General features: G+C 42.5%; 2 protein-coding genes across 6 annotated transcripts in view; one reads left to right on the plus strand and one right to left on the minus strand.

Annotated features, from left to right (window-relative positions):
* The window catches only part of LOC135517740 (exportin-7), a 30,366-nt gene extending 10,433 nt beyond the window's left edge, over nucleotides 1-19,933 (plus strand). For 2 of the 5 annotated variants that reach the window (XM_064942307.1, XM_064942308.1), the window contains exons 15-29: nucleotides 427-562; nucleotides 4,179-4,252; nucleotides 4,329-4,409; nucleotides 4,501-4,564; nucleotides 4,665-4,773; nucleotides 4,877-5,072; nucleotides 5,291-5,398; nucleotides 8,944-9,026; nucleotides 9,147-9,361; nucleotides 9,485-9,623; nucleotides 13,264-13,328; nucleotides 13,432-13,524; nucleotides 15,881-15,985; nucleotides 18,302-18,429; nucleotides 18,517-19,933. In XM_064942307.1, coding sequence (XP_064798379.1) covers nucleotides 427-562; nucleotides 4,179-4,252; nucleotides 4,329-4,409; nucleotides 4,501-4,564; nucleotides 4,665-4,773; nucleotides 4,877-5,072; nucleotides 5,291-5,398; nucleotides 8,944-9,026; nucleotides 9,147-9,361; nucleotides 9,485-9,623; nucleotides 13,264-13,328; nucleotides 13,432-13,524; nucleotides 15,881-15,985; nucleotides 18,302-18,429; nucleotides 18,517-18,610 — 1,690 coding nt within the window. In that variant the 3' untranslated portion in view covers nucleotides 18,611-19,933. Of the gene's footprint in view, nucleotides 1-426; nucleotides 563-4,178; nucleotides 4,253-4,328; nucleotides 4,410-4,500; nucleotides 4,565-4,664; nucleotides 4,774-4,876; nucleotides 5,073-5,290; nucleotides 5,399-8,943; nucleotides 9,027-9,146; nucleotides 9,362-9,484; nucleotides 9,624-12,804; nucleotides 12,944-13,263; nucleotides 13,329-13,431; nucleotides 13,525-15,880; nucleotides 15,986-18,301; nucleotides 18,430-18,516 lie in introns of those variants that run through there. The other 3 variants (XM_064942309.1, XM_064942311.1, XM_064942312.1) reach the window with 2 other exon arrangements.
* Nucleotides 19,934-20,043: 110 nt separating this feature from the next.
* Nucleotides 20,044-24,034, minus strand: pbdc1 (polysaccharide biosynthesis domain containing 1). Its single transcript, XM_064942313.1, has 6 exons — nucleotides 23,928-24,034; nucleotides 23,561-23,626; nucleotides 23,306-23,365; nucleotides 22,271-22,411; nucleotides 22,066-22,177; nucleotides 20,044-21,936 (listed from the first exon to the last, which is right to left on the minus strand). Exons 1-6 carry the CDS (start codon nucleotides 23,955-23,957, stop codon nucleotides 21,845-21,847), a joined length of 501 nt encoding a protein of 166 aa, XP_064798385.1. The 5' UTR covers nucleotides 23,958-24,034; the 3' UTR covers nucleotides 20,044-21,844.
* Nucleotides 24,035-24,365: the final 331 nt, after the last annotated feature.

Consider the following 24,365-nt stretch of genomic DNA (forward strand, 5'->3'; position numbering starts at 1 on the left):
TTTTCAGTTAGAAACAAGTAAAACAACTAAATGGCTGTAATGATGGTGCAGCATCAGCACGGACAGCGCAATAAACAGTTGCTGTGGTACCTTTTCGCTGCAGTAGGGAGGAGAGCGAGACAACGTGCGCCAGTCACACAGGCACTCGCTGTCATTTAAAAAAAAAAAGTGTGACCATCGGGCTCTTGAGTTATCTGTATCGTAATAGTGTAATCAAACGGTGTGCTTAAAGCATCGGACAAGCTCATTGCATATGTAATTTTTATTCAAACGCATAGGGGGGTGTGTCTGTCAATAAATGGAAAGAAACATTTCGATCAGTGGAAAGAACAGGACCGCTCTCGGTCGAAGATTTGTTGTCTGGGACAGCCCTGCTATGGATGCTGCAGCAGATGAATTGATCAGTGTGTGTGTGTGTCGTCTCAGGGTGCTCCAGCTGATGAACCTAACCGACTCGCGGCTGGCCCAGGCGGGTAACGAGCGGTTGGAGTTGGCCATGCTCAGCTTCTTCGAACAGTTCAGGAAAATCTACATCGGAGACCAGGTGCAAAAGTCCTCAAAGGTAAGTACTGATACCATACACACACTGTTATGCTTCAGACCTGAAATGTGATCTAATGTTGAGATGATCCACAGCAATGTTGTGTCTAGGACAATTTCCCCCACCAAGGACGATGCTAGGCTTGGGCGGTATACCAGGGTGTTTGGAGGATGGTTTCTCTTCACAGGATGGTTTTCCTTTGCAGTTTTTCAATACACTTGAATAGTTGTAGCTACTTTTTTTAAGTGAATGCCTTCAGTCAACTTGTGCAATACGTTTGGAGATTAAGCCGATTGCGTTCTTCATTTCGCCGATCACATTATGAAGCTTACCGTAGTTCCCCGGGAAACAGTTGAGCCAGTCACGTGTTAGTACAGTAAAATAGCACAATGGGAGAAAGCGAGCTGATGGTGTTCTGTATCTATTGGCGAGCCTCTGTCTGTACAGCGCACATAAGGTGAAGTTAAGCATGTATGAAACTACTAAGTGTTTGCCATCAGATATTTTGTAATGGATTGCTGCCGGAAGTTAGAGCTCTGGATGTGTTGTCTGTACAGCTACCATTTTTGTTTTCCTTTGCCTCTTTCTAGCGATTTTACTTTTTTATTTTTTTATAAATGATTATTAAAAAAATTCCCCTCTGTTCTCCCATCTGCTCCGTGTACACATGCTGCATCCCCTTTGTTCATTTACACAATTTCTCTTGTAAATGGCCACATTCGCCAAAAATGATATTTGGTAGCTACTAGCCATTATTGTATAACTTTATTAGCTGGATTTTCCTGTCTTTGCAATTATTTTATGTTAGCTAAATGCTAACAAGCAAAAACAAACAGCATCTGTGATTTCGCTATTTGTTTGTGCTAAATTTGTTAGCATTCTGGTAATGGATGCCCAATGGACTTTTCTTGCGTTTTTAGCACCCCCTTGTGTGCTATGCCAGTAATACCATAAATCCAGGGATGAGAGAAGGACGATATGAAAATCTGGATAGCGCCCAAGCCTAGACAACACAGTTTATCCTATTAAATGTCTGACTAACTCTGTTAATCTCTCTCCCTCCCTCCCTCTTTCTCTCTCTCCCTCCCTCTTTTAGACTGTTACTAGTGAGAGTTATGTGTTATCTTTTAACTAGCAGCTCTTTTGTCCCAGACTCCATTGTCTGTGGGTGTGTTAGAGCAGACACAGCCTTTCTACAATACAACTTGGGCTGACTGACTGCGTTTTCTTTGTGCTGTGCAGAGGCTGCAAAATGTGAACAGCCCAGATAAGTGGCGACAGTAGAGAGAGCAGCCCCCCCCCCTCCCCCTCCCTGCCGCGCTACATGTCTGTTTGGTGTTATAGTAATCCTTTCCTACCCCTTCCTAGTGACATGACATGGTCAGTGTTACTGCTAACATGGCAAGCCAGAAAGAGCCCAATGGCAGTGGGGTGGAGGCAGGGGAGTTCTAGAATAATTTGTATGATGAGGGCTCTGGAATGTCTGATATTTCAAGTTGGGTATGTGTGAGATGGACCGTATGAGTCTGACCTGTCAGATTAAAGCACAATAAAGACCAGCAGATGATACATACATACCCCTCTATAATACCCCTCACTCTAATCCCCCCTCCCTCCCGCTACTTAGGCAAATCACCTTCAGCTCTGCTCAATTTAACACTCTACCACACACACTACCTCACATTTTCATTTGGCATTTTAAACATTTAGCGACTTAGTTAGATATTTTATCTGAAGATAGCTCGGTTGGAAAACCACATACAGTGCATTTGGAAAGTATTCAGACCCCTTCCCCTTTTCCACATTTTGTTAAGTTACAGCCTTTTTCTAAAATGGATCAATCTACACACACTACCCCATAATGACAAAACAGAAATACCTTATTTACATAAGTCTTAAGAACTTTTGCTATGAGACTGGAAATTGAGCTCAGGTGCATCCTGTTTCCATCATTCTTGAGATGTTTCTACAACTTGATTGGAGTCCACCTGTGTAAATTTCAATTGGTTGACTGTCTTATATAAGGTCCCACAGTTGACAGTGTATGTCAGAGCAAAAACCAAGCCATGAGGTCAAATGAATAGTCCATAAAGCTCCGAGACAGGATTGTGTCAAGGCACAGATGTGGGGAATGGTACCAAAAAATGTATGCAGCATTGAAGGTCCTCAAGAACACTTGCCTCCATCATAGTTAAATGAAAGACGTTTGGAACCACCTCTTCCTAAAGATGTCCGTCCGGCCAAACTGAGCAATCAGGGAGGTGACAAAGAACCCGCCACTCTGACAGAGCTTCAGAGTTCCTCTGTGGAGATGGGAGAACCTTCTAGAAGGACAACCATATCTGCAGCACTCCACTAATCAGGCCTTTATGTTAGTGGCCAGACGGAAGCCACATAACAGCCCGCTTGGTGTTTTCTAAAAGTAATCTAAAGAACTCTGAGAAACAAGATTCTCTGGTCTGATGAAACCAAGATTGAACTCTTTGGCCTGAATGCCAAGCGTCACATCTGGAGGAAACCTGCCACCATCCCTATGGTGAAACATGATGGTGGCAGCATTATGCTGCAGGGATGTTTTTCAGGGACTGGGAGACTAGTCAGGATCAAGGGAAAGATGAACGGAGCAAAGTACAGAGACATCCTTGATGAAAACCTGTTTCCGGACAAGTCTCTGAATCTCGAGTGGCCCAGCCAGAGCCCAGTCTTGAACCTGATCGAACATCTCTGGAGAGGCCTGAAAATAGCTGTGCAGCTACCCTCCCCATCCAACTTGACAGCACTTACGAGGATCTGCAGAGAAGAATGGGACAACTCCCCAAATACAGGTGTGCCGAGCTTGTAGCATCAGGTAGCCTAGTGGTTAGAGCGTTGGACTAGTAACCGAAAGGTTGCCGGATCGAATCCCCGAGCTGACAAGGTAAAAATCTGTCATTCTGCCCCTGAACAAGGCAGTTAACCCACTGTTCCTAGGCAGTCATTGAAAATAAGAAGTTGTTCTTAACTGACTTGCCTAGTTAAATAAAGGTTAAATAAAAAATGTAAAAATACCCAAGAAGACTCTGCTGTAATCACTGCCGAAGATGCTTCAACTAAGTAAAGGGTCTGAATACTTATGGAAATGTAATATTGTTTTATTTGATATACATTAGCAACAATGTCAACCTGTTTTTTTTTTGCTTTGTCATTATGGGGTATTGTGTGTAGATTGAGGGGGGGGGAACAATTAAATCCATTTTAGAACAAGGCTGTAATGCAACAATGTGGAGAAGGGGTCTGAATGCTTTCCGTATGCACGTTCTCATTAATAGTACACTTTCCCTACAAACTAGTTTACTATCAGCAAAGTCAGAGCTAGTAAGGGGGGGGGGGGGGGTGAAGTGCGCATGTTTGTTCACAAAAGGCATTTTGCTCACACACAATAATATACCTCCAAGTTGTGGAGGAATATACGGCCATGCTGGGGAGATGAGAGCAGAGTTGATGGGTGTGTGTTGTCTTCAACCCTGTGGAGATGTATGGCTGGTGTCACGCTGCTAGCAGATGATTATATCCTCGTTTCTCCTACTTTAGCTGTGTAGCTGCTCTCTCTCTGGGGGGTGTTCCAATGGTTAATGACGTGTGTCTGTGTGTGTCCCAGCTGTACCGGCGGCTGTCAGAGGTTCTGGGGCTAAATGATGAGACCATGGTACTGAGCGTCTTCATCGGAAAAATGTGAGTTTACTGTGGTATTGGTACTGGTACTGGTACTATGAAGTAACGATTGATTGATTACCATTTGTAATTGCAGCATCACCAATCTGAAGTACTGGGGCCAGTGTGAACCGATCACCTCCAAGACACTTCAGTTACTCAACGACCTTTCCATAGGATATCCTTTACTGTGTGTGTGAAAAGGGGTGGGGTTTCGTTCTCTGTTATATTCCAGCTCCTGTGTTGTCTCCTTGACGGTGTGTGTGTACATACAGCAGTGTGAGGAAGTTGGTGAAACTCAGCGCTGTTCAGTTCATGCTGAACAACCACACAGTAAGAACTCTTACCCTGACCACTAACTGCCTGAAACTCAATTTATGCCTTTTGATCCAGTTATTTTTCGGTAATGCCTTTTGCTTTTCTCCTATGTCAGAGCGAGCACTTCTCCTTCCTGGGTGTGAACAACCAATCAAACCTCAGCGACATGAGATGCCGCACCACATTCTACACCGCGCTGGGACGTCTGCTGATGGTCGACCTAGGTAGACACACACACCTATCTACACAATTATCAGTAATATAAAATTAAAATAAAATTCTTATTTGGATAACTTTTCATTCTTTCACCTTTTCGTGTGTGTGTAGGTGAGGATGAGGACCAGTTTGAACAGTTCATGCTGCCCCTGACGGCAGCTTTTGAAGCGGTTGCTCAGATGTTCAGCACCAACACGTTCAACGAGCAGGAGGCCAAGAGGACGTTGGTGGGGCTGGTCAGAGACCTGAGAGGTATCGCCTTTGCCTTCAACGCCAAGACCAGCTTCATGATGCTCTTCGACTGGATGTATCCTTCACTGACCCCAGACCTCTATACACCCTCAATCCTGTCCTCTGACCTGTAACCCCTGATCTTTACTGACCAGGGTTTAGGAGGTTGCAAGGTTACAGAATGTTAGGAATGCGTTGTCTAGAAGAAATAAGACCGTCTGTCGCAGAATAGGGAATCACTGTAGCAGCGGAGATGTGATTGGTTGACAGTTTTGTCCTTAACCCCTCCACCAGCTACCCAGCCTACATGCCCATTCTGCAGAGAGCAATAGAACTCTGGTACCACGTACCAGCATGCACCACTCCTGTCCTAAAGCTCATGGCTGAGCTCGTCCACAACAGGTACACAAACATGCACACACTTCTAGCCCTAATTTTTTTTTTTTTTTTTACCAAGTGCATTCCCGAGGGGAAATTGTTTTTGGCAACTGGAACAAATATGTACAATTTTCGATGTCGAACTAATGTGGAAATACAAAATATGCAATGCTACCAGAACCCTGACACTTCTCCCTCGACCTCTAAACCTGTGTTGGGGTTAAAAGCTGGAATTCTTAATGGTGAAACTGCGATGTCCGTTTGTGATATGACAATGAGGTTTCTGTAGACAACGAACACTGTTTATTCCCCTCTGACATCATTGCATGTGCAATAGAACAGCGGTGTACTGCAATTTATTTTTCATAACGATGTGCGACTCTCCCCAACTCTTCTTCGCCAACAAAACAATAACGGCCATAAGGGGGGGCTGTGGGGCTGTTTTACCTACTGAGGATTCCAACTTCAACGCCGGTTTCACTGTAGTGCAATGCCGGTTGCACCAAAATATAAACAGCGGCTGCTAACAAAAAGCCTAATACATTGTCTGCAAAAGCGCTCAAGGAAATAGACATTCGCAAAAATGTTCCATGTTACACTAACAAAAGCGATGGGTCAGATTTACTGGGAATTGACCGAAAGCTGTCCATGGTGCTGATTTTATGCTATTGGTAATGTTAGGTTCTAAATGAACCTATTAAAACTCACGGGTGATTAGTAAAGCTTAAACCAAGTTTGTTCACCCATTGGGTCAATACAGCTGCATAAGACAAACATATTCACACAACCACTCATATGGGGAGGCATGTAGCTTAGTGGTTAGAGCGTTGGACAAGTCACCGAAAGGTTGCAATATCGAATCCCCGAGCTGATAGGTAAAAATCCCGAGCTGAAAGGTAAACATCTGTTGTTCTGCCCCTGAACAAGGCAGTTAACCCACTGTACCAAGGCCGTCATTGAAAATAAGAATGTGCTCTTAATAACTGACTGGCCTAGTTAAATTAAAGTTACAAAAAAAAAGAAACCTTTATTTTTGACCCTTTTTCCTATGCTGAGTCTCCTCCTACACATCTGAACAGCCAATGCATCTCTGTTGCTAGATAGAACCTTAATGATATATGTTCTTCCTCACTTCAGCTGACCTGACCTCTGCCCCAAAGTGCTCACTCATTCCTACTCACGGCTGTCATGTTGACTCTTCCCAGAATGATGTGTCTCTCTTCCTACCATACGGTCCCAACAATAATGCATACGGACAGAATGTAAACGTTATACATTCCCCTCTCTCCCTCAGGGACATGAATAAATATATTTCATATTTTCAGAACCCAACAGTACTATTTGACGTGGTTTGCTTGTCTGTCACAGTGAACATACAGTTGAAGTCGGAAGTTTACATACACTTAGGTTGGCGTCATTAAAACCCATTTTTCAACCACTCCACAAATTTCTTGTTAACAAACAATCGTTTTGGCAAGTCGGTTAGGACATCTACTTTGTGCATGACACAAGTATTTTTCCAACAATTGTTTACAGACAGATTATTTCACTTATAATTCACTGTATCAAAATTCCAGTGGACCAGAAGTTTACATACACTAGGTTGACTGTGCCTTTAAACAGCTTGGACAATGACAGAAAATTATGTCATGGCTTTAGAAGCTTCTGATAGACTCAAATGATGTCAATTAGCCTATTGGAGGTGTACCTGTGGATGTATTACAAGGCCTACCTTCAAACTCAGTGCCTCGTTTGCTTGACATCATGGGAAAATCAAAATAAATGAGCCAAGACCTCAGCAAAAATGTGTAGACCTCCAAGTCTGGTTTGTCCTTGGGAGCAACTTCCAAATGCCTGAAGGTACTACGCTCATCTGTACAAACAATATATAGTATAAAAGTATGGGACCACGCAGCCGTCATACCGCTCAGGAAGGAGATGCGTTCTGTCTCCTAGAGATGTGCGCAAAGTGCAAATCAATCCCAGAACAACAGCAAAGGACCTTGTGAAGATGCTGGAGGAAACGAGCACAAAAGTATCCAAATCAAGAGTACAACTAATCTTACATCGACATAACCTGAAAGGCCGCTCAGCAGGGAAGAAGTCAATGCTCCAAAACCGGCATAAAAAAGCCAGACTACGGTTTGCAACTGCACATGGGGACAAAGATCGTACTTTTTGGAGAAATGTCCTCTGGTCTGATGAAACAAAAATAGAACTGTTTGGCCATAATGACCATTGTTATGTTTGGGGGAGGAAAAAAGGGGAGGCTTGCAAGCCAAAGAACACCATCCCAACCGTGAAGCACGGGGGTGGCAGCATCATGTTGTGGGGTTGCTTTGCTGCAGGAGGGACTGGTGCACTTAACAAAATAGATGGCATCGTGAGGCATGAAAATTAGGTGGATATATTGAAGCATCATCTCAAGACATCAGTCAGGATGTTAAAGCTTGGTCGCAAATGGGTCTTCCAAATGGACAATGACCCCAAGCATACTTCCAAAGTTGTGGCAAAATGGCCTAAGGGCCACTCCAATACCTTGGCCTTGTTGTCATCACAAAGCCCTGACCTCAATCCCATAGAAAGTTTGTGGGCAGAACTGAAAAGGTCTGTGCAAGCAAGGAGGCTGACAAACCTGACTCAGTTACACCAGCTCTGTCAGGAGGAATGGTCCAAAATCTTATTGTGGGAAGCTTGTGGAAGCTACCTGAAATGTTTGACCCAAGTACAACATTTTAAAGGCAATGCTACCAAATACTAATTGAGTGCATGTTTGCTTCTGACCATTGGAATTGTGATACAGTTAAATAATTGGTCTGTAAACAATTGTTGGAAAAATTGTCATGCACAAAGTAGATGTCTTAACGTGTTCACGTTACACGGTCCCCAAGGGCACCTCCTGTTAAGGCTCGGGACAATACTGCCCCCTTTGGATGAATTGCGTGCCCATAGTAAACTGAAAATAAATCTGTCCAAAATTGCTAATATATGCATATAATAATTATTATTGAATAGAAAACACTCTAAAGCTTCTAAAACCGTCCACATACTCTTGTGTATATATGGTGTATCTAATGCTGCGCTAAACACAGTCCCTTACATAACTCACTTATTATAGTATATACAGTCAGAATCTTCCCAATTGCCCTGATAGCCAGGCAGCTGCTCTTAAAGGGGAGAGGAGAGAGCATACAAGCTGGGTGACATCTTTCTGTTGATCGTAAAATTACCATTTTCATTAGCTGTAATAACCTACAATTATTTGACCATTTGGCCAACAGTGCTTCATAGGCCTACATTCAAACTATAAGCTACAGCAACTAAGTAATAGGATGACTTTGAAAGAACTTTGAGTTGATTCAATTGCAACACAACAGGAAACTGTTAGATTCCTCTGTGTATTTCTCAATTTACAGTGGTATAATTGTCCATTTTCCCCTTGCTGGTATTATATGCTTTTAGATACCATTTCCGGTTTGAACTAGAATCTCAGGATGTCTGGGAAAGTCTTGGGATGGAAAATTTGTTAGATTTTTCTGGAAAATAGGAATCCCGAACTCTGTTTCCAGGTCTCAGAGGTTACAGTTTGACGTGTCGTCGCCCAACGGAATCCTGCTGTTCAGAGAAACCAGCAAGATGATCACCACCTATGGTAAAACATTTAAACATTGTCTTATTGCAACAGTTGCTGTTCACTGGAGCATTGTAATTTGGTTGGTCAGCCAGACAATTTTATGTTAATTTCCTTGGTTCTCCCTCTCCCCTTCTCCAGGTAATCGTATCCTGACCATCGGAGAGGTGCCTAAGGACCAGGTGTACAGTGTGAAGCTGAAGGGTGTCAGTGTGTGCTTCTCTATGCTGAAGGCTGTGCTTTCTGGGAACTACGTCAATTTCGGGGTGTTCCGTCTCTATGGAGATGACGCACTGGACAACGCACTACAAACCTTCATCAAACTGCTGCTGTCCATACCACACAGCGACCTGCTGGTAGATGCATACATACAGTGATCTATTTCTCTGAACATTGTATATTTACAATCTGACAATGGCAGTTCCAGCAAAACTTGCACCAACTCTCCTTTGCTCTCCTGTCTGCATCCCTCCCTCCAGGACTATCCCAAGTTGAGCCAGTCGTTCTACAGTCTGTTGGAGGTGTTGACTCAGGATCACATGAACTTCATTGCTTCTCTAGAGCCGCATGTCGTCATGTACATACTGTCATCTATCTCCGAGGGACTCACTGCACTGGGTAATATATATATACACACACACACTGCACCACACTGTACTGTGTAGTATTCAGTGGGGCAGAAGATTATTTAGTCAGCCACCAATTGTGCAAGTTCTCCCACTTAAAAAGATGGGAGAGGCCTGTAATTTATCATAGGTACACTTCAACTATGACAGACAATGAGGGGGGAAAATCACATTGTAGGATTTTTTAATTAATTTATTTGCAAATTATGGTGGAAAGTAAGTATTTGGTCAATAACAAAAGTTTATCTCAGGTGGTGCAGTGGTTAAGGGCGCTGTACTGCAGCGCCAGCTGTGCCATCAGAGACTCTGGGTTCGCGCCCAGACTCTGTCGTAACCGGCCGCGACCGGGAGGTCTGTGGGGCGACACACCGTCGTCCGGGTTAGGGAGGGCTTGGTTGGTAGGGATGTCCTTGTCTCATTGTGCACCAGCGACTCCTGTGGTGGGACGGGCGCAGTGCGCGCTAACCAAGGTTGCCAGGTACACAGTGTTTCCTCCGGCACATTGGTGCGGCTGGCTTCCGGGTTGGATGTGCGCTGTGTATCGGAGGAGGCATGACTTTCAACCTTCGTCTCTCCCGAGCCCGTACGAGCCCGTACGGGAGTTGTAGCGATGAGACAAGATAGTAGCTACTACAACAATTGGATACCACGAAATTGGGGAGAAAAGGGGTAAAAATTCAACAAAACAAAACAAACAAAAAAATACTTTGTTATATCCTTTGTTGGCAATGACAGAGGTGAAGACTTACAGAAAACATTTGACAAGGTTTTCACACACTGTTGCTGGTATTTTTGGCCCATTCCTCCATGCAGATCTCCTCTAGAGCAGTGATGTTTTGGGGCTGTTGCTGGGCAACACGGACTTTCAACTCCCTCCAAAGATTTTCTATGGGGTTGAGATCTGGAGACTGGCTAGGCCATTCCAGGACCTTGAAATGCTTCTTACGAAGCCACTCCTTCGTTGCCCAGGTGGTGTGTTTGGGGTCATTGTCATGCTGAAAGATCCAGCAAAGTTTCATCTTCAATGTCCTTGCTGATGGAAGGAGGTTTTCAATCTGACGGTACATGGCCCCATTCATTCTTTCCTTTACACGGATCAGTCGTCCTGGTCCCTTTGCAGAAAAACAGCCCCAAAGAATGATGTTTCCACCCCCATGCTTCACAGCAGGTATGGTGTTCTTTGGATGCAACTCAGCATTCTTTGTCCTCCAAACACGACGAGTTGAGTTTTTACCAAAAAGTTCTATTTTGGTTTCATCTGACCATATGACATTCTCCCAATCTTCTTCTGGATCATCCAAATGCTTTCTAGCAAACTTCACACGGGCCTGGACATGTACTGGCTTAAGCAGGGGGACACGTCTGACACTGCAGGATTTGAGTCCCTGGCGGCGTAGCGTGTTACCGATGGTAGGCTTTGTTACTTTGGGTCACACACTAGGTACCCCTGTGTGGTTCTGGGATTTTTGCTCACCGTTCTTGTGATCATTTTGACCCCACGGGTAAGATCTTGCGTGGAGTCCCAGATCGAGGGAGATTATCAGTGGTCTTGTATGTCTTCCATTTCCTAATAATTGCTCCCACAGTTGATTTCTTCAAACCAAGCAGCTTACCTATTGCAGATTCAGTCTTCCCAGGCTGGTGCAGGTCTACAATTTTGTTTCTGGTGTCCTTTGACAGCTCTTTGGTCTCGGCAATAGTGGAATTTGGAGTGTGACTGTTTGAGGTTGTGGACAGGTGTCTTTTATACTGATAACAAGTTCAAACAGGTGCCATTAATACAGGTAACGAGTGGAGGACAGAGGAGCCTGTTAAAGAAGAAGTTACAGGTCTGTGAGAGCCAGACATCTTGCTTGTTTGTAGGTGACCAAATACTTATTTTCCAGCATAATTTGCAAATAAATTCATTAAAAATCCTACTATGTGATTTTCTGGAATTTTTTTTCTCATTTTCTCTGTCATAGTTAAAGCTTACCTATGATGAAAATTACAGGCCTCATCTTTTTAAGTGGGAGAACTTGCACAATTGGTGGCTGACTAAATACTTTTTTTTATACAGTTGAAGTCGGAGGTTTACATACACCTTAGCCAAATACTTTAAATTCAGTTTTTCACAATTCCTAACATTTAGGTCAGGTCAGTTAGGATCACCACTTTATTATAAGAATGTGAAATGTCTGAATAATAAAAGAGAGAATGATTGATTTATTTCAGGTTTGAATTCATTCATCACATTCCCAGTGGGTCAGAAGTTTACACACACTCAATTAGTATTCTGTAGCATTGCCTTTAAATTGTTTAACTTGGGACAAATGTTTCGGGTAGCCTTCCACAAGCTTCCCACAATAGGTCGGGTGAATTTTGGACCATTCCTCTTGACAGAGCTGGTGTAACTGAGTCAGGTTTGTAGGCCTCCTTGCTCGCACATGCTTTTTCAGTTCTGCCCACAAATATTCTATGGGATTGAGGTCAGGGCTTTGTGATGGCTACTCCAATACCTTGACTTTGTTGTCCTGAAGCCGTTTTGCCACAACCTTTGAAGTATGTTTGGGGTCATTGTCCATTTGGAAGACCCATTTGCGACAAAGCTTTAACCTGACTGATGTCTTGAGATGATGCTTCAATATATCCACCTAATTTTCCTGCCTCATGATGCCATCTATTTTGTGAAGTGCACCAGTCCCTCCTGCAGAAAAGCACCCCCACAACATGATGCTGCCACCCCCGTGCTTCACGGTTGGGATGGTATTCCTCGGCTTGCAAGCCTCCCCCTTTTTCCTCCAAACATAACTATGGTCATTATGGCTGACGAGTTCTATTTTTGGTTCATCAGACCAGAGGACATTTCTCCAAAAAGTACAATCTTTGTCCTCATGTGCAGTTGCAAACCGTAGTCTGGCTTTTTTATGGCAGTTTTGGAGCAGTGGCTTCTTCCTTGCTGAGCGGCCTTTCAGGTTATGTCGATATAGGACTCGTTTTTACTGTGGATATAGATACGTTTGTGCCTGTTTCCTCCAGCATCTTCACAAGGTCCTTTGCTGTTCTGGGATTGATTTGCACTTTTCGCACCAAAGTACGTTCATCTCTAGGAGACAGAATGCGTCTCCTTCCTGAGCGGTATGACGGCTGCGTGGTCCCATGGTGTTTATACTTGCGTACTATTGTTTGTACAGATGAACGTGGTGCCTTCAGGCGTTTGGAAATTGCTCCCAAGGATGAACAAGACTTGTGAAGGTCTACAATTTTTTTTTCTGAGGTCTTGGCTGATTTCTTTTGATTTTCCCATGATGTCAAGCAAAGAGGCACTGAGTGTGAAGGTAAGCCTTGAAATACATCCACAGGTACACCTCCAATTGACCCAAATGATGTCAATTAGCCTATCAGAAGCTTATAAAGCCATGGTTACATTTTCTGTAATTTTCCAAGCTGTTTCAAGGCACAGTCAACTTAGTGTATGTAAACTTCTGACCCACTGGAATTGTGATACAGTGAAATAATCTGTCTGTAAACAATTGTTGGAAAAATTACATGTAATGCACAAAGTAGATGTCCTAACCCGATTTGCCAAAACTATAGTTTAACAAGACATTTGTGGAGTGGTTGAAAAACGTGTGTGTGTGTTTTTGTTATAGATACCATGGTGTGTACTGGGTGTTGTTCCAGTCTGGACCACATTGTCACCTACCTGTTCAAACAGGTAACAACTGCCTCCATGTAGATCTATAATCTATTCATATGACATTATACCTGTATGTTCTGTGTTGACATGAATGTAAATAAAATGTCTTATTTCTATTCAGCTGTCGCGCTCCACTAAGAAACGACCTGCAGCTATGGCAACAGATGACCGCTTCCTACACATCATGCAGCAACACCCAGAGATGATCCAACAGGTACAAACACACATGATATTTCAGTTTTTTATTTTGAATACATTTACAAAAATGTCAAAGAACCGGCTTTTGCCTTGTCATTATGGGGTATTGTGTGTAGATTAAAATAGATTCCATTTTAGATAACAATATTTGGGAAAAGTCCCGGGGTCTGAATACTTTCCGAATGCACTGTAAGTAGGCCAGTTGTAAAATAAATATCATTAGCCTATTGCTGTCATTTTGTTGGGTAGCCTATAACACAGGCACTCGCCTTTTGTTGGTAAGCCTAATTGCTGCAATATAGGTTTGAACCAGTTTCTTTAAATATGCAACAAGTGTTTTTTTCATTCTGTTGAGCCATTTTCTTTGGCTAAATTAAGTTCTAACTTTAATGTTGTGTTTGCAGCAGTATAATGGAATTACGATTGTTAATCTCACTCAAACCATGAAAAGAAAAAAAAAAACAAGTAGACCGAGAAGAAAAAATTAACAATTTAATGCTGCAACTTAATAACCTGTTCATATTTTCCCTATAAACAATGGCTTTACTTACTTTTGTTATTACCCTAATAAAGTTTGGAAACTTTTGTGAACATTTGGTGTGTTGTGGCTATGATAGGCTTTAGCTACAGCAGGCCTGTGTAAACAGGCCGGTGCTCCAACTACCTCAACAGTTGAACTTGATGTGAGGAAGAATGTTTTAGGCCTACCAGAGTAACTCCTTTAATGTAACAATATATAATGCTCATCTTTATCAAAAATATTCTGATTGAAATGAACTATTTAGTCTCCTGTACGCCTATCTCTTTGCAGCAGTAGTAGACGATCTGGGTCTGTTTTTCCACAGTCCTTTTTCCGAACTGGTCTGACTGTCCTCGAGTCCATTCGGAACAGGCCCCAGTTTTATTTATTTCTATTTATGCATATTGGGTTAGGTGGGAAAGCCACTGGTCCAACATTTTGGACCTGTGAAGACCTCTAATGGGTGCTATTCTGTTTCTCAACTGTGCTGCAAAAGAAAGGAAGACAAAGTAGGCAAATCGCCTCATTGTACAGTGAATTTCACAAAGGCATGCACATGGTGTCAGTTTAGGCCAGGGATGGGCAACTTTGGGGGTGGGATTCACAGAGTTAATTTTGTGCAATTCTACACATTTTGCCTTGGGGCATAGAGAGAAAGTAGTTTTTTTTAAAGCATGTTTGCTGCAATTCTACAAATTGTTCCATAGGGTGGAGAGAGATGTTTGCAGGTTTTAATATGATACACTATATATACAAAAGTATGTGGACACTCTTTTAAATGAGTGGATTCTGCTATTTCAGCCACACCTGTTGCTAACAGGTGTATAAAATCGAGTCCACCAGCCATCTTCATAGACAAACATTGACAGTAGAATGGCCTTACTGAAGAGCTCAGTGACTTTCAATGTTGCACTGTCATAGAATGCCCCTTTTCCAACAAGTGTCTGCCCTGCAAGTGCTGCCCTGTTCAACTGTAAGTGCTTTTACTGTGAAGTGGAAACCTCTAGGAGCAACAACGGGTGAGCTGCGAAATGGTAGGCCACACAAGCTCACAGAACAGGACAATCGAGTGCTGAAGACGATTCTCTGCTTCCGACTTTGTGACAACAGGTTGGGGAAGGCGGTTTCCTTTTTTAGCATGAGAATGCCCCAGTGTACAAAGGGAGGTCTATACAGAAATGGTTTGTCAATCGGTGTGGCGCAACTTGACTGATCTACACAGAGCCCTGACCTCAACACCATCGAACACCTTTGGGATGAATTAGAACGCCGACCGCGAGCCAGGCATAATCGGCCAACATCAGTGCCCGACCTCACTAATGCTCTTGTGACTGAATGGAAACAAGTCCCCGCAGTGATGTTCCCAGAACAGTAGATGCTGTTATAGCAGGAAAGGTGGGACCATCTTAATATTAACGCCAATGATTTTGGAATGGGATGTTTGACAAGCATACTTTTCATCATGTAGTGTATCTGAGTGAGACTAACAAAATCAATGATCTGAGCGGGCTGCCAGTTTCCCATCCCTGGTTTAGGCTTTTGTTTACCATTTTTTTTGGTTTCAGCAAACATTTGGCTACTGTTCAATACAAAAATGTTCAGCAAAAATTTGGCTACTGTTCAATACAAAAATGTTGAGTTAAAAACATTATTGTTGAAGAGACAAAAAGGGAACTAACTGTACAGTGCAATTTCTATATTTGCGGGTTAGGGTCAGGCCTCAGGATTTCACTATCACATAGTTGGGCGGATGGGTTATTAGTAATTACGGGTGGATGCTGGTGAACAAACAGCTGACCCGCACATCACTAACACAAACACACACTAATCAATCTGTGTGTTTGTCCTACAGATGCTGTCCACGGTGTTGAACATCATCATCTTTGAGGACTGCAGGAACCAGTGGTCCATGTCCAGACCTCTACTGGGCCTCATCCTGCTCAACGAGAAGGTACAGGTACACAACCACACACCCACTATCCCACCACTCCCTGGAACACATGTGCAGGGGTTAAAGGATTTTTCGTCATATGGATTCTGGAGAGGCCATTTTTGAGATCGGCAAGAAAAATCTCTGTGGGGCTTGTTTGAAAATGACATGGCCTAAATCAGAATCATGTCTGTTTTATGAAATACACTATACTACCGTTCAAAAGTTTGGGGTCACTTAGCAATGTCCTTGTTGTCCATGAAAACATACATGAAATGAGTTCCAAAATTAATAGGAAATATAGTTATATATACATATATTCAAACTTTGCTTTCGTCAAAGAATCCTCCATTTTCAGCAATTACAGCCTTGCAGACCTTTGGCATTCTAGTTGTTAATTTGTTGAGATAATCTGAAGAGATTTCACCACATGCTTTCTGAAGCACCTCCCACGAGTTGGATTGGCTTGATGTGTACTTCTTACGTACCATATGGTCAAGATGCTCCAACAACAGCTCAATAGGGTTGAGATCCGGTGACTGCTGGTCACTCCATTATAGACAGAATACCAGTTTACTGCTTCTTCCCTAAATAGTTCTTGCATAATTTGGAGCTGTGCTTTGGGTCATTGTCCTGTTGTAGGAGGAAATTGGCTCCAATTAAGTGCAAGGTATGGCATGGTGTTGCAAAATGGAGTGATACCCTTAAATTTCCCACTTTACCACCACCAAAGCAGATTAGTCTGTCCATATCACTTTTTTCTAATCTACCTCTATCCAGTGTCTGTTATTTTGTCCATCTTAATATTTTATTTTTATTGGCCAGTCTGAGATATGGCTTTTTCTTTGCAACTCTGCCTAGAAGGCCAGCATCCCGGAGTCGTCTCTTTACTGTTGACATTGAGACTACTATTTAATGAAGCTGCCAGTTGAGTACTTGAGGTGTCTGTTTCTCTAACTAGACCCTCTAATGTATTTGTCCTTTTGCTCAGTAGTGCACCGGGGCCTCCCACTCATCTTTCTATTCTGGTTAGAGCCAGTTTGAGCTGTTTTGTGAAGGGAGTAACACACAGCGTTGTACGAGATTTTCAGTTTCTTGTAAATTTCTCGCATGGAATAGAACCCACAAATGCTGATGCTACAGATGCTCAACTAGTCTAAAGAAGGCCATTGCTTCTTTATTCAGCGCAAATCTTCAGCTGTGCTAACATAACTGCAAAAGGGTTTTCTAATGATCAATTAGCCTTTTTTAAATTCTAAACTTGAATTAGCTAACACAACGTGCCATTGGAACACAGGAGCGATGGTTGCTGATAATGAGCCTGTGTAGATATTCCATAAAAAAATCTGCCGTTTCCAGCTACAATAGTCATTTACAACATTAACAATGTCTACACTGTATATGATCAATTTGATGTTATTTTAACGGACAAAAAAATTGCTTTTCTTTCAAAAACAAGGACATTTTCTAAGTGACCACAAACTTTTGAACGATAGTGTATATTTTCTCTTGTGTGCACTGAACTGACATACAAAACATTTGGAACACCTGGTTAGTCTCATTCCATGACTGACCAGGTGAAAGCAATGATCCCAGTGTAGATGAAGGGGAGGACACGGGTTAAAGAAGGATTTTTGACCTTTGTTTAAAAAAAAAACTGTTGATCCCAGTTTTCCATTGCTACCACCATACCACGTTTAATTCTCTTCTACTCCTTCAATTGCGCGTGTGACATTTTACAAATGCAGTTACAAGTGAGATTTAGGTGCAGCTGCGGCAACAAATGCAGAAGAACAAACCCCATGCTTCAGCCTATGTACATTTTATTTTTTGTCATTATGCTGCATTAGTTGGGCTACAGGTGATCATGCTTATTGCTTATAACACCTTTGATAATATAGACCATGTGTAGGCAGTGTATGGTCCAGTATGTTATTGGGCTCATTTCTGGAGGTGGAAATTATATTTTAGATGGTGTCATTATTTTTAGATTAGATTGTCTTTTTAGCTTCTGTCCTACATAAAAATGATCCCGGGGAAGACCCCAGACCCCCTAAGCAAGTGAAAATACATGTTCAAAATGAACCCCTTTCCCTAAAAGCATTATGCTAATTACTATCTTACACGAAAAGGGAGGTTAACTTGGTCCCAGACAATCAATCTGAGATCGATTTACGTTTGTCATGGGATTTTTTTGCTTGTTGCTGAGTGGACGATCCTGGTAAAAAATGACAAAATCCTGACACAGCTTCTACGTGTGTGTGTGTGTGTGTGTGTGTGTATACCTCCATTCCTGCAGTATTTGTCCGATCAGAGAAGCTGAATTTTTGTCTGGGTGTGTAGTATTTTGCAGACTTGAGAAACAGTATTGTGAACAGCCAGCCTCCAGAGAAGCAGCAGGCCATGCATCTCTGCTTTGAAAACCTGATGGAGGGGATAGAACGCAACCTGCTAACCAAGAACCGAGACAGGTACAGACAATCCCAGCAACTCTCTCTTCCACACGTGTTATCGGTGTGCACAGTCACTGTTAACTCTCTCTGTATTAATCTGTGCAGGTTCACCCAGAATCTGTCGGTGTTCCGGAGGGAGGTGAACGACAGCATGAAGAACTCTTCTTACGGCGTCAACAGCAATGACATGATGAGCTGACCTTCCACGCACTCCTGCTCCACACAGAGCAGCTTCCCCCTCCCAATTCAACCCCTCCTCTCCTCCCCCTTTTGGTTCCCCCCTCCTTTTTATAGAAGCCTATAAATATACAGATCTATTTTAAAGCCAGTTTGTAGAGGTCACCGCAGGTCGCTCTGCTGGGAGGAGAGGAGAGGAGGAGAAGGAAGATGGACGGAGGATACCTCTACACATTCTGGCGGGAGAGGAGTGGGGGGGATGAAAGAGGAGAGCGGGTGAAAAGGGGGAAGCTGGTAAATGTAGTTCTCTGCTTCTGCCTGCCTTGTATAGAAACAACAAAACAAGTGTACATTTTTTTTCATAACATTTTGAACAATGTTTATATTGATTGAATTTAAAACAAAATGAGAAACGTGTGATTGAACTTTTTACAGTGTAGTGAGTCAGTGCACCTGTTTGTCTGTGGGGAGCAAACTTTCTACAGGGGATGAGAGAGCACTAGAGCTGCAAAGGGGCAGAGAAAGAGTGGCTGTGTTGTACATTTCCTCTGGCCTTTTAGTTGGAGCGCTGTAAATACCCACCCCCCTTACTCCCTAGACACTAACCCTAGCACCGAGACACTTTGCCTAGAAAATGATTACTTGTTCCATTAGGATTTGGGTATGGGGCAGGGTTAAATGGGTTAAGGTTATGCTCCACTTTACCCTCTGGTAGGCTGGTTGGAGCTGACACTAACCTTAAGGGAGTTAGTTGGGTTAGGGGAGGGGTGAAGTGTCTGAGCAGGCTAGTGTGTAGGGGTCACAGATCTGATAACTCAATGGACAGGAGTGTCACTGCAGTTTCTGGTGTGTTAGTGTGAGGTGTGTGTGGCCTCCTAGGGTGCTGTGAAGGAGCGGTGAGCTCCAGCCAGAACCTACCAGGAAATTCTAGAACTTTCAGCACTCGTCTCCAAGCTCCCTGAAGGATTGTTTATTTCTAAATGATTAAATGAAGAATGCAACCTTTAGTAGAACAGAGCTGTGTATTACAGGGATATGGATGATAGGAATAAGAATACAGAACTGTGTATTAGAGGAGATGGGGGTTCAGAGTTCATTAGCAACTTGTGCTACTCTACAGATGTTGCTGCTAACTGTTTGTGACGACTAGCTCATCTCTAACCATGTTGATTTGACTTCTGGTTTCTATTGTTTTGGTTCCCTGAAGTTTGTGTGTGTGTTGGATCAGTAGCTTGGTTCTCTGATGTGAGTGTGTGTTGGATCGGTAGCTTGGTTGAGTTGTGTGGATGTCGGCTACATATTATAGTGTCATCATTGACTGCAAATAAACGTCATTTGGTTTGTATACCGCGCTGTCAGTTCTTCCACTGCACAACATGGGGTAATGTCTTTAGTGTGTGGTGCAGACTAGCAAGATAATATTGTCATACGGATTAAACAAACTCAGGCTACATGCTGATTCCAGACATCCATTTATTCAGATTTGTATTTTTACCATTCACTCAACCAGTCAGTGAATGCGGTCGGATACACACACCGGGCAAATCAAAAAGGACACCCCATTTTCCATTATAGTGCACCACTTTTAGCCAGCACACTGGTCAAAGTGGTTCACTATAAAGAATGTCATTTGAAACAAACTGTACAAGAACATACCCAGAAATTATTGGCACAAATTAGAGAACATAATTACATATACAACGCCTGAAAGTATTCACACCGTGGGATAAAAAAAAAGTCCTTTTGTGTGAACAATCTACACAATACTCATGTCAAAGTGGGGAAATTATATTTTTTAGACAAGTATTCAACACCCTGAGTCAATTCATGTTAGAATCATCTTTGCACACCTGGATTGTATAATATATGCACATTCTCTTAAATTCTTCAAGCTCTGTCAAGTTGGTCATTGTTAGACAGCCATTTAAGTCAACTATGCCACTCAGGAACATTCAATGTCTTTGGTAAGCAACCATATTTAGCCTTGTGTTTTAGGTTATGGTCCTGCTGAAAGGTGAATGTCTCCCAGTGTATGTTGGAAAGCAGACACCAGGTTTTCGCCTGTGCTTAGCTCTGTTCTGTTTATTTGTATCCCAAACTCCCTAGTCATAAATATTATGTGGTACTCAGTGATGTTGGATTTGCCTCAAAACAATGCTTTGTATTCAGGACAAAGTTAATTTCTTAGCCAATTGTTTGCAGTTTTACGTTGGTGCCTTATTGCAAACAGTATACATTTTTGGGAGAATGTGTTTTCACTGTCATTTCAGTTCTTGTGGAGTAACTACAATGTTGATCCATCCTCAATTTTCTATCACAGCCATTAAACTAACGGTTTTAAAGTCACTATTGGCCTCATGGTGAAATCCCTGAGCGGTTTCCTTCCTCTCCGGCAACTGAGTTAGGATGGATGCATTTATCCTTGTAGTGACTGGGTGTATCAATTCACCAGCCAAAGTGTAATAACTCTACCATGTTCAGTCTTTTTTTTTTTACCCATCTACCCTTTGAGGCATTGGAAAACCTCCCTGGTCTGGATAAATCTGTGTTTGATATTCACTGCTCGTCTGAGGGACCTTACAATTATCTGTGGGTTACAGAGATGAGGTCGTCGTTAAATCATGTTAAACACATTTCTACTCCTGAACCTATTTAGGCTGGCCATGTAAGGGGTTGAATACTTGACTCAAGGCTTTAGATTTTCTAAAAACATAATTCCACTAACATTACGGGGTATTGTGTAGGCCAGTGACACAATCACAACTTCCACTTTAAATTCAGGCTGTAACAAGATGTGGAAAATCAAGGGGTGTGAATACTTTCTGAAGGCTCTGTAGCTACCATGCTCAGTTTGGACATCAGTACACGCACTCATGCACAGTGGGATGCAGGCTGCAGTGTGGACCTCTGGGCCACCCTCAGTAAGCAAACGTTGCAGATAAGTCATTGTTCTATATATCTATGAACGTTCCACAACGTGGTGCCCTGCTGAACGTGCCACTGGTCTCGTATCCAGTCGACGATCACAGGAAAAGTGTAAGGAGATGGATGTCAAGCAATGGGGATGTTAAGCCTGGTAACCAGGGCTGTTGAAATGTTATCTGTTCCTGGGTTAGAGTTTGTAGGTGATGTGGGGTTCAGAGTATCCCATACCTAGGTCAAAAGGTAGGGTGTCAAACCAGGGCTGTTGAAACTCTTCCTTGGTTGGGTTTACAAGGGTGTTGGAGACTAGGCTAAGAAGGTTATAGGGTATGGGTTAAGAAGGCTGTTTTTTGGCCTGAAATACAGGGGTGTTGAATCCTTCTCTGTTCCTAGCGATCTCGATGGCAAAGAACTGGATCCTGGTGGCTGCAGGAACAACATAATCGAGGTTAACACTGGTGTAGTCACTCGGCTACAGAGGACCCTTACACTGCTATGCTCCTAATGCCACTTTTTAACAGTGACAACGTTTTGTATGCGTAATAGTGAACATACCAAATATGGTGTTTTCCTCTGTGTAGTCCTTCTCACAGTCAAGTCGTAGCAAAGTCCCATAGTTAAAGTCCTCCACCACCCCGTCGAACTGGTTACAGAATGGACGCCACTTCTAGACACCAACACAGACTAAGTTAGTTTCTCTCTCACTCTTCCACCGTCCCTTTTTGTATTTCTGACACCTATAACACACCCAGTCCCCTACCTCTTTGGCATCAGCCGTTTTGAGCATGTCTGGGTCCAAGTTCTTGATGTTGAGGTCTGAGAAGGATTCTCTGAAGGACGTATAGATCTGGTCATCCACCTTGGTCAGCTTCAGATTACTGGGGTCTACTGACGAGATCAGCTACACACACAGACACGATTAGCTGGAGGGAAGGACTAGTGCAATGTGGTTGCTCGTATTGGTATTATGCTCCACCTACCCACATAAAAAAAACATACTATGGTCTAAATACTGTAGTATTATAGTGCGTTTGCAGACTTTAATGTAAACTTTTGTGTTTACTACAGTATTTAATGTAGTGTTTTTGTGGACTGTTGTATACTGTAGTACAGCTATTCTCAACTGGTGGGTCGTGACCCCAGTTCGGGTCTGGAGAGGTTTTGAATATATACATAGTTTATATTTTAATCAAAAAACTACAAACCTGGAAGAATATATGAACTATCAATGTTTCAAAATAGATCTATTAACAGCACTATTTTTGGTTGATTTTGCGGTCTCAAGCCAGTGAGTTTAACATTCTTCAAGAATATGGGCAAAATGTATTTATTGAAAATGAGGTGAGAATGTTGTTCCCTTGTCATAATTGCCACATTTACTATCAATATAACATTAAATATAGTTTTCCAGATTGTATATTGGGTCGCGACTGAGGCAACCTGGTTCAATTTGGGTCCTGGGGCAAAACCTATAGATCCACTGCTGTAGTATTTTTGAGGACTAATAATATACTGTAGTATTTACTGTAGTGTTGTCTATAACCTGTATGGCACACAATATGGTTATACTTTGCATGTAGGTTTCTCACTTATGGGTGGCAAAGTTGGGATATTGGGGGAGGGAAATTGGCAGGGTATATGCAAATTAAATACTGTAGTGTTTTTGTATATAAATACTGTAGTATTTACTACAGTTCTTGTGGATAATACTGTACTATTCTATAGTAAACTGTAGTATTTTTTCCATGTGGGTAGTTTACCTGATTTCAGGTGCTTGTGAGAAAGAGATACTCACATTAAAGTAGATCTCTGCATGATTGTAGGCCTTCATCGCCCACATCACCTCCAGTTGAGGCTGAGGCACACACACACACAGGTTAGTTGCAATGTTGGGAAAGAGTTCTCTAGGTAAGAATTTAATTTGACTGTTTTACACCTGTTGTATCCTGTGCACGTGGCGAATAAACTTTGAAACTAACACACTAGAAAACTATTGTGTTGTGAGTTTGTGTCAGAGAGGAAACCTTAATAGCACCGGTGTGTTACTCACATCGTTCCCATAAGCCTCAGCTGGTAGAGACAGAGCCTGGGCGGCTGCTGTAGCTCCCTCCACACCCTGAATAACATAACCATTACAAAAGAAAAGTATTACAATTGATATCACACCCTATATAACGACAAAATGTCATTAGCATTAGTAATTCAATATTGCTGCAGTGTAATGGTAAGCACATGTTTAACTCAATCAACGTTGTCCTCGTTTAGCCAGCGGCATTTTAAACAGCAGGCCGGCATCAGTCCAAATAAAACATGCATCGTATACTTTAACTGTTCACTTATATATGCAGCTACAATATACCCGTATATTACATGTACATTAAGTTAAAATACTGTTATTTAATCTTGTAGATTCTCACCAGAGAAGCAATTCCATTTCCCGACGCCATAGCTGGAAACTTTGACCCAATGACGTCACGTCGTTCGAGCGCAAGCTGTCTACGCCTCTGCAATGCTGTAAGGCAACGCAGCGGTTCATTGGAAATGAATGTAATTCTGGTGTACCAAAATGCAATAACGCTTCGAACACCCCGACAGTGAATTTGCGCAAAAATAGTATGCAGCATCATCAACATTCACCTTCTGCTACCATATCTGTCAAGCCGGTTACACATACAGTTTGATACATAGGTTCGATAAATCCAACATATGCACCACACCGAATACACTGCAACTGCCTCTGCAAGGCAAACCCATTGTTTAATTGGAAAGTAAAATGCAGTGTACCAAAATGCAGACACTGTCGAAGCGTTATACTTTTAGAGCAGAGGTGTCAAACACATTTTTCAATGTTTGGA

Source organism: Oncorhynchus masou, chromosome 28 (genome assembly GCF_036934945.1).
Source record: "Oncorhynchus masou masou isolate Uvic2021 chromosome 28, UVic_Omas_1.1, whole genome shotgun sequence".
NCBI lineage: Eukaryota > Metazoa > Chordata > Actinopteri > Salmoniformes > Salmonidae > Oncorhynchus > Oncorhynchus masou.

Coding starts and splice junctions, on each gene's coding strand:
- pbdc1 (XM_064942313.1), bottom strand. CDS start 23,957: ATGGCGTCGGGAAATGGAATTGCTTCTCTG. Junction 23,366..23,560: donor CTGAGGCTTATGGGAACGAT/GTGAGTAACACA, acceptor TGTGTGCCTCAG/CCTCAACTGGAGGTGATGTG. Junction 21,937..22,065: donor AGAGGAAAACACCATATTTG/GTATGTTCACTA, acceptor TTGTTCCTGCAG/CCACCAGGATCCAGTTCTTT.